The sequence below is a fragment of the Excalfactoria chinensis genome, chromosome 9 (genome assembly GCF_039878825.1).
Source record: "Excalfactoria chinensis isolate bCotChi1 chromosome 9, bCotChi1.hap2, whole genome shotgun sequence".
NCBI classification, from domain to species: domain Eukaryota; kingdom Metazoa; phylum Chordata; class Aves; order Galliformes; family Phasianidae; genus Excalfactoria; species Excalfactoria chinensis.
This window is the reverse complement of record NC_092833.1, coordinates 2,250,883-2,264,804: the sequence shown is the minus strand read 5'-3', so window position 1 is coordinate 2,264,804 and position 13,922 is coordinate 2,250,883. Positions and strand designations below refer to the sequence as shown.

Sequence of the window (13,922 nt, the reverse complement as noted above, 5' to 3'; positions counted from 1 at the left end):
GTGTGAATGGATGGACCAGATGATGTTAGAGGTCTTTTCCAACCTTAATGATTACATGAACTCCCTGCCTAGCTCTCAGCATTCAAGGCTCTACTTTATTGCATTAAAAGACCATTTGAAGCTCAGCTGGAAGGAGTGTAATATGACCAATCAAATTGCTCTCAATCATCTTGTTTAACTAGATTAAGTTCACAATATTCTGCTATGAGGTATATTTTCATGCTTCAATGTTTTTGCATCAGTTTTGATATACTTTTTTTAAACTTTATTAAAATGCAGAAATGAGATTAACACTTGCTGAAAGCAGTAACTGAGTGCTAAGCTTCCAAAGAAAGCTAAAAATCCCATGGAAGGAGGCGGAATGGCATCTTTTCCCTCTTCTGCCAGCTCACACAGGAGCCTAAGAGGCTCAATGTGCACAATTTATTGATGCTATCAATACATCTGTATGTGAATGCATAAACACAACTGTGAGCCAGGGGTCTCATGCAAGAAGATGAAAATCCTAAGTCCTAAGAAGTGGAGGAAGGATATAGTCTTCAGGCTCAGCCAGCTGTTCTGGTAGATTGCTTTGTTTCTTGAGTTTTCTGTGTGCTTCCTGTATGACCTTCTTCAAAACTTTGGGCCCATCTGTGGAATGGGAGGATGTTCTGGGTCCCATCCGTACTGGTTTGCGTTTCAGTGGCCTGAGGGAGCACAGCCTGAGCTGTTGCTGCAGGGGAGAGCTCAGCAGGAGATGTGCTGCATGGCCTGGCTGCTCTCCTCAACTGGGAGAACTGCTGGGGCAGAAGAGTGTGTGTTCCAAAAGCTGAACAGCGGATCTGTAAAACCTGTGTGTCTGCACCCATGTCCCCCACGGGGAGGAAAAGCAGCTGGGGCTGGATACCTCTTTGTGTGTGCTCACGTGCCTGCTGCTAATGCTTGGAGGTGGGGCCATAAATAGGAGAGTCCTAAAACTGAGCTTTGACATCTGGGGATGCTGGGACTGGATCGCCTCCTGGGGTGTTACCTGTGAGCAGCTCGCCATGCCACGGTGAGGCTGAGAGTGCCAGGGTTAACTAATGACCATCCCAGTACGTGTCCCAGGAACACATCCTGCCTTTCCATTGTTTGCTTCAATAACATTTTGCTAAGGACAGCATCTTGAGATGGTAAGAATAAACTGCCTGCTTAGCAGAAATTTCCCTCTAAAGACGTCTATATGCAAGTAGGCCTCTTCTGCTAGCTACGCTGCTGAGTACTGGGCTACATTCTTACTTGTTTTCCCTTTGAAGTGGAATAGAAACCAAAAGTATTTATTTTGCAGGTGAGAACTTTGCCGAGTGCCGTGTGATGATTGCGGCTGGCTGACAAAGGAAGATGTCTAGATTTGCACAATGTGAAAGCTGGAGTTTGCACGCTGGCTCCAACAAAGACCCGGTGTGTGTTGCCAGTGGATTCGGAGAGGGTTTGAACAGAGTCCTGCCTGCTGATGTGGTTAACAAGGAGCGCTTTTCCCTGTGACAGGTGTGAGCGACTGACATGCAAAGTGCCCTTCTTTCAATTATTCTAGACCGCGTATCAAACGAGAGTCCCTCTGTTAGTGTGCTGCTCCTTTCTCCCTTTACAATGCAGTGCACAGTCAGATCAGATAATCTGTTTGATAGCCTGCTGGAGTAGAAAATAAAGGCAGTCCTTTCTGTAAAGGTTTTGAAAAGGCTGCTGGTTTTCCTTTTCCATCCAAGCTGCTGGAGCCCTTCCTTCCCCTCCTCCTTCCCCAGTCCCACCCCAGAACCTCACCTCTTCCTGCCTTTGTCAGGCAAGTGTCAGATTCGACACCTTTGCAGTAAGGTACAGACATGTAGATGGATGAAACCAGCAACACCTCATCAGAGGGTGTCAACTTTCTGTCAATCTGATTTCTGGATTTATATATATATGTATATATATATATATATATGTATGTATGTATGTATATGTATATATGTGAGTGTGTGTATATATATATATATATATATATATATATATAAAGCTTTATTGCCAAAATATTTCTAAAACGTTTTTGACGCTTAAATAAAACAGAACAACTCTCAGAGCAGTGCTTTGACCTGTCTCTTTCTTTTCAGCAGGCACAGCACTGAGAAACGTGTGTGGGAAAGGCAGGCTGCCCTTCTGCCACAGCCCTTTTGGAAAGCAGCTGACCCAGTACCTGTCCTGAAGGCCATGGCCAGCATGTGTGGAGCTCCTACTGCAGCAGCGGGGTTTGCACGATGGGCGCAGCCTTTGGTTTTGCCATGGCTCGTATGCAGGAAGCACTGGGTGCACCACTTGATGTCCCCTCATGTGGGAAGGGCCACCGCATTGTCAGCAGTTTGTAGAAGAATCAGAAGGAGAGCAGGAGAAAAGGGGTAAGGCTGGCTTCAGCTCCACTTCTCCAGGGCCGGTGCACAGCAAGCTGCACACTATGGCTGCGACACTGCTTAGCAGTGATGACTGCTGCTTGCCCTGCTGATTTGCTGCTGAATCGAAGCTGGCAGTTTATGTTGACTCTCCGCTGTGTTTCTGTCACCAAAGTGTCAGGATTTGCACTTACTCTCACAGCAGTGTTACAGAAGGGCCCTAACCCAGCCCTTTTCATCTCATAGAAATGAAGCTGAGCCAAGTACCCCTGGTATTCCTGCAACAGCTGCAGCTGGCCCAGGATGTCAACTCTTAACCCAGAGAGCCCAGGGCAGGGCTGCAGCCCAGTTCTGCTGCCATCAACTGTAGGATGGGCGATGCGTGTCCCTGCTCCCATGCTCCCTTCATGGGCTGCCCAAGGGCTCCTGGCCCAATTTCCAGCCCTTGGGAGATGTGGTTCTCTCCTTTTTGGAAGCACTGGATAGAAAAGCAGTTTCTGGGTGTCAGGTGAAGCTCTGTCATAGCATAGCAGGATCACACATTGTGAGGAGGAGATACCTTGGCTAGGTGAGCAGAAGCTAAGGCATCGGGCACTCTAATAAGCTGTTTAAAAAACAAGTGACCTTGCTTTGGGTCTGGAGCAGGGCAGGCTCAGTCCAAGAGGTCACCTTGTGCATAGGCTGCTACTCTTAGTGCAAGTGTCCCAGGTTTCCCCCTCATTTACACTTCAAATGCTGGCCTCCCTCCCTAAAGCAGGGGGTCATTACAGCAGCTCTCACTGCCTCCTGGGGAGCTGGCTCTTGCTCTTCGCTCCAGTTCAAAGGGAAATGAGTTGTTCTGCTTTTGTGCTGAATTTGATGGTAATCTCAAATAAGAACCTGCCCCCCCCAGGTAACATTAAATGAGGTGCAGTCTACTGGTACTTGTTTTCTATTTTTATTGTTTCAGAGGGTTGTTAACAAAGGAAAGTTACAGGTCTCATCCCCTGGTGGTTATGTTCCTTCCTTTCTTGCCTGTTCTATGTTTGGGAACTTCCATGTATTAAGAAACTTAACAATTGGGTTTGTTTCTCTCCTTAGATGGCCAGCTCTCTGCAAGGTGGCACTGCAGTACAAATAACCTGGCATCTCCCAGCAGGGACACGAGAGGGATGAGACCTCACATAGACCTATTTTATTTCCCCATCCTCTGCAGCTCCAACCAACTTTGCATTTGAAAGTGAAACCGAAGATGGGTGCAGAGGATGCGTGCAATGCTTCTGGAGCCGGGACTGCCACTGCAGCACCACTGTGAGAAGGGAGCAGGTAAGAGGCAGCTGGGAGGGCTGTGGCACAGATCACTGTGTGCTATCAGGGCATATTAAGAGACACCTTAAATCCAATACTTGGGCAAACGATGCTTAGTATCTGAACTAAAGGCTTAACTGCCAGCACTGCTCCCCTGCCATAGAAACACCTTCTGTTCCTGGTTAAGAGGTAACATGATGCAAAAAAATCCACGAAATCGCTGTGAATTCAGTTTTTTATTAAAGATTAAAAATAATAATAATATCAATAACAAAAACCACTTGATTTTGATACCCTCATATACAGAAAGTCACCATGAACTCAAAATGTGCTAAAAGCAAAACGTGGATCAAGATGCTCGCTCCTAAAGGCACCCCGCCGTCAGTCCTGTCCGTGTCTGCAGAGCTCCAGCAGCCCCCGCTGCTCCTCCTTCCCCGAAGGTAAGAGCCGGGCTGCTCCATGAGCCCCTGTCAGGGGTTGGTGCTGTCACCAGCACACAAACACTGTGTGCAGACCGAGCTTCTCTCACAGTTACCCATCAGGATCTAAACCACACGAGGGCTTTTTCCTTAAGAGAACAAGGCGGTGAGTGTTATCTGGGCCACTTACAGGGGCCAAGAGGACGAGGCAGGGTTAAGAGACCACGGCTGTGCATCCAAAGAGCTCTGCTACTACAAAACCTCCCTCCTCCCCATCCCGTCCCCCCACTCTCATACAAACAGCCCCCAGCTACAAAACGCCACACGCTGCGATGGATGGATCTCGTTCAGCCACGAGCCGGTGGGGGGTGTGACAGCAGGGCCGCGTTCCGTCCCGATGCGCAGCGTTACCACGGCCTCCACATACACTTGGGCGAGGGCACGCCGCGCGTCTGTGCCGCCTCCAGTCCGTGCGCGAGGGTCCGTCCCGGCTCGGCCTCCGCCTCGTCCGAGTCGGAGCAGGTCTCCTCCCCGGATGACGGCGAGGGCAGCGCCAGGCCCAGGGCGGCCTCAGCCAACGGGAGCGCGGCCTCCCCGCCCGGCCAGGGCTCGGCCAGAACGTCCGCCATCAAGTCCCGCAGGCCGCCCTCGTTGAGCGGCATGGACTCCAGCAGGTGGTTGAGCAGCTCGGCCGCCGTGGTGGCGTCGATGCCGGGACAGCCGGAGACGAAGGTGTGCACCTCGTGCATGCACTGGATGTAGCCGGCGGCGAAGCGCTCGCTCGCCTCGCGGTGCAGCCGCCCGCCCTCTGCGGCCGGGGAGAGACAGACAGACAGTCAGACAGACACAGTCAGACAGACAGACGGGCGGATCGCGGTGAAGCCCGGCCCGCCGCACTCACCGACCGCGCGGCGCTCCAGCACGGCCTGCACCCGCCGCACCGTCAGCTCCAGCACCTCCGCGTTCTCCAGCTTCGCCTGGAACCGCCCCGGTGGGGGGGGGGACGCCGCGGCCGTCAGCTCAGCGCCGGCCCCGGCTCCCGCCCGCCCTTCCCGCCGGCCCCGCTGCTCACCTCGCCGCCGGCCAGCAGCCGCCGCAGCTCCCGCAGGCTCTCGTTGATCCGCGCCCTCCGCTTCTTCTCCACCAGCGGCTTCCTCGCCTGCGGGCACACGGCGCCGTCAGCCCGCGCTCCCCGCCCGCCCCGCTCGGCTCCGCGCCCGCCGCTCACCCTCCTGTCCGCGCGCGGCTCCGAACCGCCCCGCGGCGCGCGGCCCTGGCCGTGCCGGAAGGACGGCGCCATCCCGCCGCGCTGCTCCGCGGCCCCGCGCCGCTCCCCGCCCCGCGCCGCCCGTCTTATAGCGGCCGCTTTGCATCGCCCTCAGCCCATTGGCCGCGCCGCGCGGGCAGCGCCGCAGCGTGGGCCGAACGGCCCAATGGCGGCCGCGCGCTTTGTCTGCTGCGGGGCCGTGCGGGTGGGCGCCGCGCCGTGCGCTGCCGAGCGGAGGGGGCTCGGGGGGCTCCTGCGGCGGGCCGTGCCCTCCTGCCCTCGTTCCCTCCCCGCACGGCCGCAGCCCGGCCGGCCGCGAGCGGCGGCGCCGACGTGCCCGCGTCGCGTTGCGGATGGGCGCTGACGGCCGCCGTCCGAGCGCCGCGCCCCGCGCTGGTGGTGGCGGGGCGGCAGGACCCGGGACGCGCCGTCCCCCCCAGCGCCGGCCGAGGCCCCGGCTTTGTGCGGTAACTTGATGCTGATGACGGTTGGCAGCTGCAGTTCCCCCGGCAGACCGAGCCGAATAAAAGCATCGGGTCTCTTCCCCGAGGAGAGCGACAGGTGTTCGCTCCCGCTCCTTTGTTTCCCTCTTTTCATTCCCCTCGCTAATGTGTGTCATATTTTTACCGCCCGAGGGAACGCGAGACGCGCCCCCCGCTGCAAGCGGCACCGCACGGCCGGCCGCCTCCCCGACGTGCCACCCTGGGTTTGAGCCGCCCCGTGCTGTGTCCCAGCCATCAGCTCTTCCTGCCAGAGAGGTGCTGCTGCTGTGCTGTAAGGAAATGGTGCTTGGATCTTGGCAGGCTGCACGCAGGTGGCACATTGCATTGGGCACAGAAGCTGTAACATCCCGTCTGTGTTCTGACTGCTGGAGCCGATGGCAGTAAGCTGCACCAGGTGCCAGCTCTGGCTCAGGAGCGCGTCTTTCTGTGTGCTCTTTGGAAAGCTGCAGGTCAAACGGGTTGACAAATGCTGGAGTCACTTGTGCTGTGCATTAAAGATGTGCCGTCAATAAAGATCAGGGCACTCTAAGAGCTGTGGTTCTGGAGGCAGAGGGCAGTGCAGGCTCCCTGCTGCGGCCCACAGGGCTCATGTGACGGTCTTGTGCCACTTCAAATGAGCTCCATCACATCAGGTGAAACGTTTCACGATAACCTCATGCATTTTAATGTAAATGTCAACTGCAATCTTGTAAAAGCAAATGTCCCTTACGTACTCTGTCTGATGCTTCTCTGCTTGCCCGTGCGTTGTGGTTCCTGAGGATGTTTTGGCAAAACACTTGGTTTATCCATACAGCTCTGCACAGGTTAAGCTCGTACTGCTGTGTGCGTTCCTCATCCATGGAGGGTGGGAGTTTCACTTCCACTAAAGCCGAGTCCTGCCAGGGACTGCAGCTCCCACATGTCACAGCACTCGTAGCTCAGCCAAAGAGCAGCCTGCTTTAGCAGAGACGGATGAGATCAGAGCTTTGCAGCACGTGTTATCCTGCCGCTTTGTGTGCAGTGTGGTAACACAGCATGTAGTGCTGGGTTGTGATTCTTTGTGGATCACACACAGTCACTAACGTACCTGTGACAGCAGTGGAAGACGATCCCGCAGCCTTGGCCCCGCACTGTGTGCTCTGTGCCCAGGTGAGGCCCATCCCAGTGAGGTGGGGCCGACCACTATGGGATGCCATGTGCATTTGAGCCATCAATTGCGCCTGAGAGCTCTCCAGCTCCCGGAAGGACATCCATGGAGATACAACGTGACTGAGAAGTTGTGAGGAGTCCACAGCCAAATGTGCGGCCATCCATGATCTCGGGCTCGAGACTGACATGATCCGAGCTTTCAGTAGGTCATCCAGCCTCTGTGAACAGTACAATCAGAGCCTGGGACCCAGACGTGATGAGCATGGACAGCATCCTTTGGGAATGCTCGGGGAGCTTTCTTCGTAAGCGGTGTAACATCTGTTGTCGTCGGAGGCAAAAGTTCTTGTCAAAGAGACACGCCGTCCTTATAAATATTAATGGGGCACATGAATGGCGGTGGGTGTAGGCTGTGGTGGATGCTCGGTTAAGGGGCAGGTCGCTCCTTGGGCATCAGTTTGCTGTCATCCCATTTATTTTTACAATGACCAGCTGTTTCTGTGGCACAGTGAGCAAAGGGCTGCTTCTCCCTCCTCCTCACCCCAGAGCCCCTTCACAAATTGAACGTGTCCTCGTAGTGAGTTTCCTGCATGGATGAAAATTAGTCCATCTCCCACGACCAAGGAGTGTGCTGGGGGCTGCAGGCAGTAAACACAGGGAATGAGGAAGGCTGTACAGAGGGGTCTGCAGCATTGCCCATCATACGGATCCCTCTAGTGCCACTGATTTCTCTGCTGCTGCTTAACCCTAAGAGGAAAATATGCTCTTGGACTCCAACCTGCCTGTTACTGCAACCCACATCTGTGCCTTTCAGCACTGAGTTTCTGCTGCCGCTGTCAAAACCATAAGGCTTTTCCTGTCCATTCCTGTTTATCAGCCAACTCGGCAGCAGTGCTTGTGCTCATCAGCTGGGACACACAGAGCAGCTCATGTCAGCAGCACTGTGCCTGCAGCGGGGAGGGCAGTGCGGCCCAGTGTGAGTGCTGGGTGGGTGCTGCTGGGCACAGTGCTGGGCTCTGCTTGGGCACCAGAAGGAGCACTCGTACTCAGTGCCTTCCCATGCACACGCAGCAGCAGCGTTGTCTTTGTCCCCTTTATTTTAGCAGACGCATTAATTGCCTTGACATCCTCACCCCCAACCTGTTGGGCTTCACTAGAGTCTGCTCAGATGTCACTGCAGAGCTCTGCAGCCGTTAGCACTACGCCTGCTGTTCCCAGTGACAATGGCAGAGCCCCATGTCGTGCTGTCTTGTGCAGTCATTTAGTTCCTAAATGGCTTTCAGGCATTCCTGTTAATTTACTTCTCAGCTGCTGAGGCCGTAGAACTCAGCCCTCACGGAGGCTGCAGGCTTCTTTAGCTGTGTGCCCCTCTGAGGGGTGACTCAGGATGAGTCCCACTCTGCACCTCTGGCAACGACACTCCACGTTTGCTGACAGGACACGGGTTTCATTTTGATCAGATGAATACGTACATAATCAGGCTTTGCTGCTGTGTGTCTTGTGACATGCTCTAGGAAACGTCTGCTTTCACACTCTGCTGCAGATTTGCATCCCCATTGCAAACTGTGCATCTGTTTAGCAATGACAGCGTGTATTTTATGGTCAGTTTTGATAAACATTGGGCCTCTCTGAATCAAAATGGGAAATATTTTGCCAATACAGTCCAATACCCTTTACTTGAGGGTCCTGGTACCCATTTCCATGGCTAGCAGTCCAAGGCAGAAGAAATACCTTCTTTTATCCACTACATCTTGCCTGAGATATGGCACTCAGTGGGTGTGCAGTGCCACTGGGCTGCCTGCATCCCAACAAGATCCTTTGGAAACTGCCACCTACGCTGTAGCAAAAATCATCCCACCAAAGGTGTGAGATTGGGCACATCAAGAGCTGCTTCTGCCTGGCTGAGGGAAAGATGTTGGGAAGCAGGAATTTTGGGGTTGTGGCTGGTGGCTTCCTGTGCTCGCCTTTGCTCAAGGTAGGCTGTAAATGCTGCTGGCTTATAGGAGGTGGAGGAGCTGCGTGCCTGGGAATGTGCCACTCACCTGCCAGATAGAAGCTCAATCAGTTAGCCAACACCAAACACCTGGTCTCAGATTAGAGCCAATGAGGAGCCCACCCCTTATTAGAGACAAGCCCTGAAAGAGAAACAAGCCTGATTACTTGCAGAGCTCAGCTGGTGGGCAGAGCAGGTGGCTTTGGTGCAAGCCCTAAGGTAGGTGAAGCTCAGCCCTCAGGCTCAGCCCTGGGTGTCACTGTAAGCAGATCCTCCAAGGATTTTCATCATGGGAAGCACAGACAGAAGCATAAGTCCCTGCTTATACGTGGCTGCAATTGTGCACAGATGGGGGCACGTGGGGCTGAGGCTGCTTCCTGCACTGCCTGGCATTGCTGCCCTCCCTCTCCTGCCCACCTCTGCACCTCCTGGAGCAGGTCAGATGGAGCTGTGGAGGTTCTGGTCACAATTTTCAGATGCTTTTCCTCTATTTGCTTATTACCTTTGTACTCCTATTTGCTACACTGCCAAATGCGTTCAGTGTTGTTAAGTGAGATTTCTCTGGTGATAAATGCAGCCCCTGGCTGGGGATAAGGTGCTGTGACAAGTTCCCTTTGGCTGTCACGTGGGTTGTGCTGTGCTGTGAGTACTGAAGCCTGCTGCTTCCCCTGCACCTCCCCACAGCCATTCATGTTTTCTGGGGCAGCTCCTTTATTGTTATGGCTGTTCTGATTCTACCTACTTATTTGCTTCTTGGGGCTTGGTAAAGGGGAGGTGAGCTCTTGAAGGAACTTGAGAAGGAAGGGAAGCATCAGCTGTAGGTTAGCAAGTAGCAGGAGGGTCAGGTCCTAAAACCAAGACCTGCTGTTGTGCATTCCGTGTTTCCAAGGAAAAAGCTTTATGATGTTTGTATTTAGGCCTGAGTGGGGAGGGTGCATGGCTGATGCTCTCGAGTGACGTCTGTCTCTTTGTTGTATCCATAAAGTTATTTGCGCAGATTTTGTGTGAAGGAGGAAGTGATCTTTAAATGTTCTGGTCTGAAGAAAAGTCTCTTGGTTTTTTTCTTGGTCCTTGGTCCTCTGTTAAATGCAGCTGGACAGGCTGAGCGTTCCTGGGGAGCAGCAGTGGGCACAGGAAGGGATGGGGCTGCAATGGGACTGCTTCTTCAGCAGAGCAGGTAAAGGAAGCCTGGAGAGCAGAGAGGTTTGCTCCCAGCGGAGCAGACCGGCCCTGAGCGGCAGCGCGGAGCCCGCAGCGTCCCCCGGCCGTGCTGCAGACGGCGGTGCTGCCCCGGCTTTTCCATCAGGACGTGGGAAAAGTTCGCGTTTCTCTCTTAAAACCCGAGTTATCCAAAGAGACGCGTCCCCTGCAGCACCGCACTGCTTGAGCATCACTGAGCGCTCACGGTGCAGCCCCGTCTTCTGGGGGCAGAAAGAAGCGGCAGCTCTCCCTGCAGGGCGCCGTGTAGGGGTGCCCTCCTGCACACCGGCTGCCTTGGGATGTGGTTTGTCTGGGCAGACAGACAGCTGCCTTTGCCAGGATGGGCTGTATCTCAGCGGGGGGCTTTTCTGGCAAATGCTGTACAGCTCTAATTAAGCCTTTGCTTGGTTCCAGCGTTTGTTTGTTTGTTTGTTTTACTTACACTGAGTCATCTTGTAAGCTGCAAGAAACACATCCAGCCAGAGCCCCGAGTGCCATTTTGGTTATTACCACTGGTTACTGATGGAGCCTTCCTGCTAAGCAGTGCGGGATTGCTTTCATCTTCCCCACAAAGCTTTAACCCATTTCAAAACCATTAAGGAAGCAAGCTAGATTTGCAGTGTGACTCCAGGAGCAGGCAGCGCTGCAGCTCCTGCCCACAGGGTCTCAGCACCACATCTGTTGAAGCAGCATCTGATGAGAAGAAAAGCAAAGCAGAAGGTGCTGCTCCTTTCCCAGGCACATGGGCTGGGCTGCAGCCAGGATGGGTGGGAGGTCAAAAACCTCGTGTTGGCCACATCCTGCATCTGATGGGAGGTTTCTGGAGATCACACCAAGCAGGTGAACTTGAGAAGTGTGATGTGAACGTAGTGCTGTGATCTGCCTTGAGCGATCCTTTGCTTGCGAGTGATGTTTGTGAAACTGCATCAGAGCTTCTGTACCACTGGATTGCTCAGTTAGGGCACTAAAATTGGATGTCTGCTCTTCTGTCTCCAGGCAGCCATCTCATCTGTTGAACAATTTGTCAGCTGCTGTCTAGCGTCCATCCTGCCATTCCTTCCATCCTCTGAGAGAGCCGTTGCGTTACCGCGGCACTCACACCTCTGTGTATATGGTGTCATGGGTAAATTCCAGGCTGGATCAAGCAGAAGGCACAGTTCTGTCACAGCCCTTTAGCAGGGCTGCTGAGCCCTGCCTGCCGGCCGCCTCGAGGCTGTACACTACATTAGTGCTCCTTGGTGTGTGTCTGCTGGTTTTGACGCCACCGACCACGACGTCCTTGTGCAATGCTCTGAGCAGATGGTGCATCCATCTGGGGCTGCTTCAGGTTGGTTCAGATTATATCTTACAGAGAGCCGCTCGTGTGCCAGTTACACGTTCAGTCCTTGCAGCAGGTTTCTGTCTGCTGCATGGGGACCCCTCCATTTTAGTGCCTATTGATTTATTTAGTCTAAGCTGATTAAGCATGTACTCACTTCTGTCTGCCTTTGGGCATTCCCTTTTTTCCTGCTCCCTTCCCCATCCTGTCACTCCAGCAAAGCATATTTTAACTTTGTCAGTGCAAACAGTGTTGGTCTTGGCTGGTTCAACACCACAGGAGTTCCAAGGAATTCCCAGCCTGTCATAGGAAGAGGAGGCTCTGCTTGTCCACCCTGTGCCAAGGCACGGATGTGCACAGCTGCACATTGCCACCCCTATAGGGCTACATGTGGAGGTGAGTGAGCTGACAAAGATGTGGCAGCACAGGGAAGGGGGGAGTCAGGAGTGATGGGTTCACTTCTGCTTGCTGTGTCCACCAATGTCAGCAGTCCCAGGGTGCTAGTGGACCATGCAGAGCTGTCCCCAGGTCTCAAAAGGACCAAGGCTGGCCTGGAAGTCTCAGGTAATGTCATGGGGTCATTTTCTAACAGCTGTGGCAGAACTCCCAAATACTCATGCTGGCTCACCACCTACTTGTTACTATGGGGCAATTCTAGGCTCCCCATAGCATTTGAAGGCTGTTATCACCTTTGCTGTGCCCTTCAGTGGTGTATCACTACAAGGACTGACAGATTACTTCATGCCTTAGGGTCACTGTGGGGCTTTAGACGTATCAGAGCTGTTGTCAAAGAAACAAGTCTTTAATTTTAGCTGGAGATGATTGGCTGTGTTTTGTTTATGAAAGACACAGAGAGAACCGGGCCCTTTTCTAAATACAGCAAACAGAAGCCACTTGGGCTTAAGTAGGCTTGTTTTATATGTATAGTGCCTTTGTTCTTTAGTTTGCAAATACTGTTATCTAAATAATTCCACAGACTGGAAAAGCGAGGTGGAGAAAGGCCATGACTTCCCTGCAGCCACGTGGCAGGCAGCCGGCAGATGCAGCCACAACCCACCCTCCCGCTGCTCTCCTGCACAGTTCCTTGCTGCTGTACTTTTCCTTTCCCTTCTTAAGACATTTCTTTGTGTTTCCCCTTCCCTTGTTCTTTCTTCCTTCCAACCTGTGGGGAAGAGGTGGAGGGGAGATGACAGAATCCTTAAGGTTGGAAAAGACCTCTAAGATCCCCAGGTCCAACCCCAGCTCACCCCACCATGCCCACTGCCAACATCCCTCAGTGCCACATCTCCTCAGCTCTGAACACCTGCGGGGCTGGTGACCCCCACCACTGCTCTTTCTGAGATTAATTCTTTTCAATCTGTGCTGAGCAGATTCCTGGAACCGAGAGCAGCCATCTCGGAATGGAACTCAAGGGGTTTGTTCTTTATTGGCTACACATTGTACCTGAACTTTACCATTGGCAAGGCAATCCCGGCCCGTCTATCGTTACATTCCCTGACTGGAATTCACCACGCAAGCAATAGCGGTGTCATAAAAGCCAACAGACAATCTGGTTGCTGCACGGAGCTTTGAAGTGGGAGCGATTGGTGTGTTGCCATGCTCCCATTGGGGCTCAGCCATTCATGTGCCCAGGAGCTGTGCCGAGCAGATGGGTTCAGTGCTGTGCAGCCCCTGCTTGCTCTTCCCTAGCCCAAGCACCTAAAGAAATGAGCCCAACACAGCTGCACCATGCCGTGTGTGTGTGTGTGTGTGTGTGTGTGTGTGTGTGTTTGTGGGTGCATGCTCCCTCCAGAGTTCCCTGCTCCTTTTACCCCCAAGTGACTGGAACCTGTTGGGGCAGTTTCAGCCACATGGGACACAAAGGCAGAGTAATGCATGAAACCCTTACAGGCTTGTGAAAAGAGGTGGCAGGGTGGAAGGAAGAGGTTCCATTTGTGGAACAGGGGAGCAGGGGACCCAGGCACACACATGGTGCAGGGCAGTGCAGGGCTGTAGGCACTTGTGGGTTTGCTGCTTGTGCTTTGCTGCTGGTTTTTGTCTTTCAGTCCGTCCCACTGTCTCTTGATGAAATCTGTCTCTGAAGCTGTGCTAAAGGTACGCACTGAAATCAGCTGTCTGTCTTGAAATCCTCACCCCTCTGCTCTGGCTTCAGGTTTTCTGTGGTGCCATGGAAATCCATGGGGTGTTTGTCACACCTCCCAGCAGGATGCATTCTGGCAGCTGTACTTGTGAGTGCTCTGTTACCCAGTGTTTCACTGAGTTCAGCAGCACTGCATTTAACGGGCTTCATGCAGCCTAAGAGCTGTGAGCAGCAGCTCAGTGTGCCTGGTGGAATCCTGCCTGCTCAGAGCCAGTCTGCTGTGGAGACGCAGCACTGAGGGACATGGTTAGTGGATATGGTGGGCTGGGGTCAGATCTGGGGACCTTAGATG

General features: G+C 53.5%; 1 protein-coding gene across 1 annotated transcript; it reads right to left on the bottom strand.

The window, feature by feature from the left end:
• Positions 1 to 3,892: 3,892 nt before the first annotated feature.
• On the bottom strand, positions 3,893 to 5,670 carry LOC140256176 (transcription cofactor HES-6-like). Its single transcript, XM_072344489.1, has 4 exons — positions 5,313 to 5,670; positions 5,157 to 5,243; positions 4,986 to 5,061; positions 3,893 to 4,892 (listed from the first exon to the last, which is right to left on the bottom strand). The coding sequence occupies exons 1-4, from the start codon at positions 5,382 to 5,384 to the stop codon at positions 4,492 to 4,494; spliced, it is 636 nt and encodes a 211-aa protein (XP_072200590.1). The 5' UTR covers positions 5,385 to 5,670; the 3' UTR covers positions 3,893 to 4,491.
• Positions 5,671 to 13,922: the final 8,252 nt, after the last annotated feature.

What these genes read in the sequence shown, in the direction of transcription:
- LOC140256176 (XM_072344489.1), bottom strand. Translation starts at nt 5,384, where the DNA reads ATGGCGCCGTCCTTCCGGCACGGCCAGGGCCGCGCGCCGCGGGGCGGT. An exon ending in AGCCGCGCGCGGACAGGAGG is followed by an intron (nt 5,244 to 5,312) that starts GTGAGCGGCGGG and finishes GTGTGCCCGCAG; the next exon opens with GCGAGGAAGCCGCTGGTGGA. An exon ending in GCTGGAGCGCCGCGCGGTCG is followed by an intron (nt 4,893 to 4,985) that starts GTGAGTGCGGCG and finishes CCCCGGCCGCAG; the next exon opens with AGGGCGGGCGGCTGCACCGC.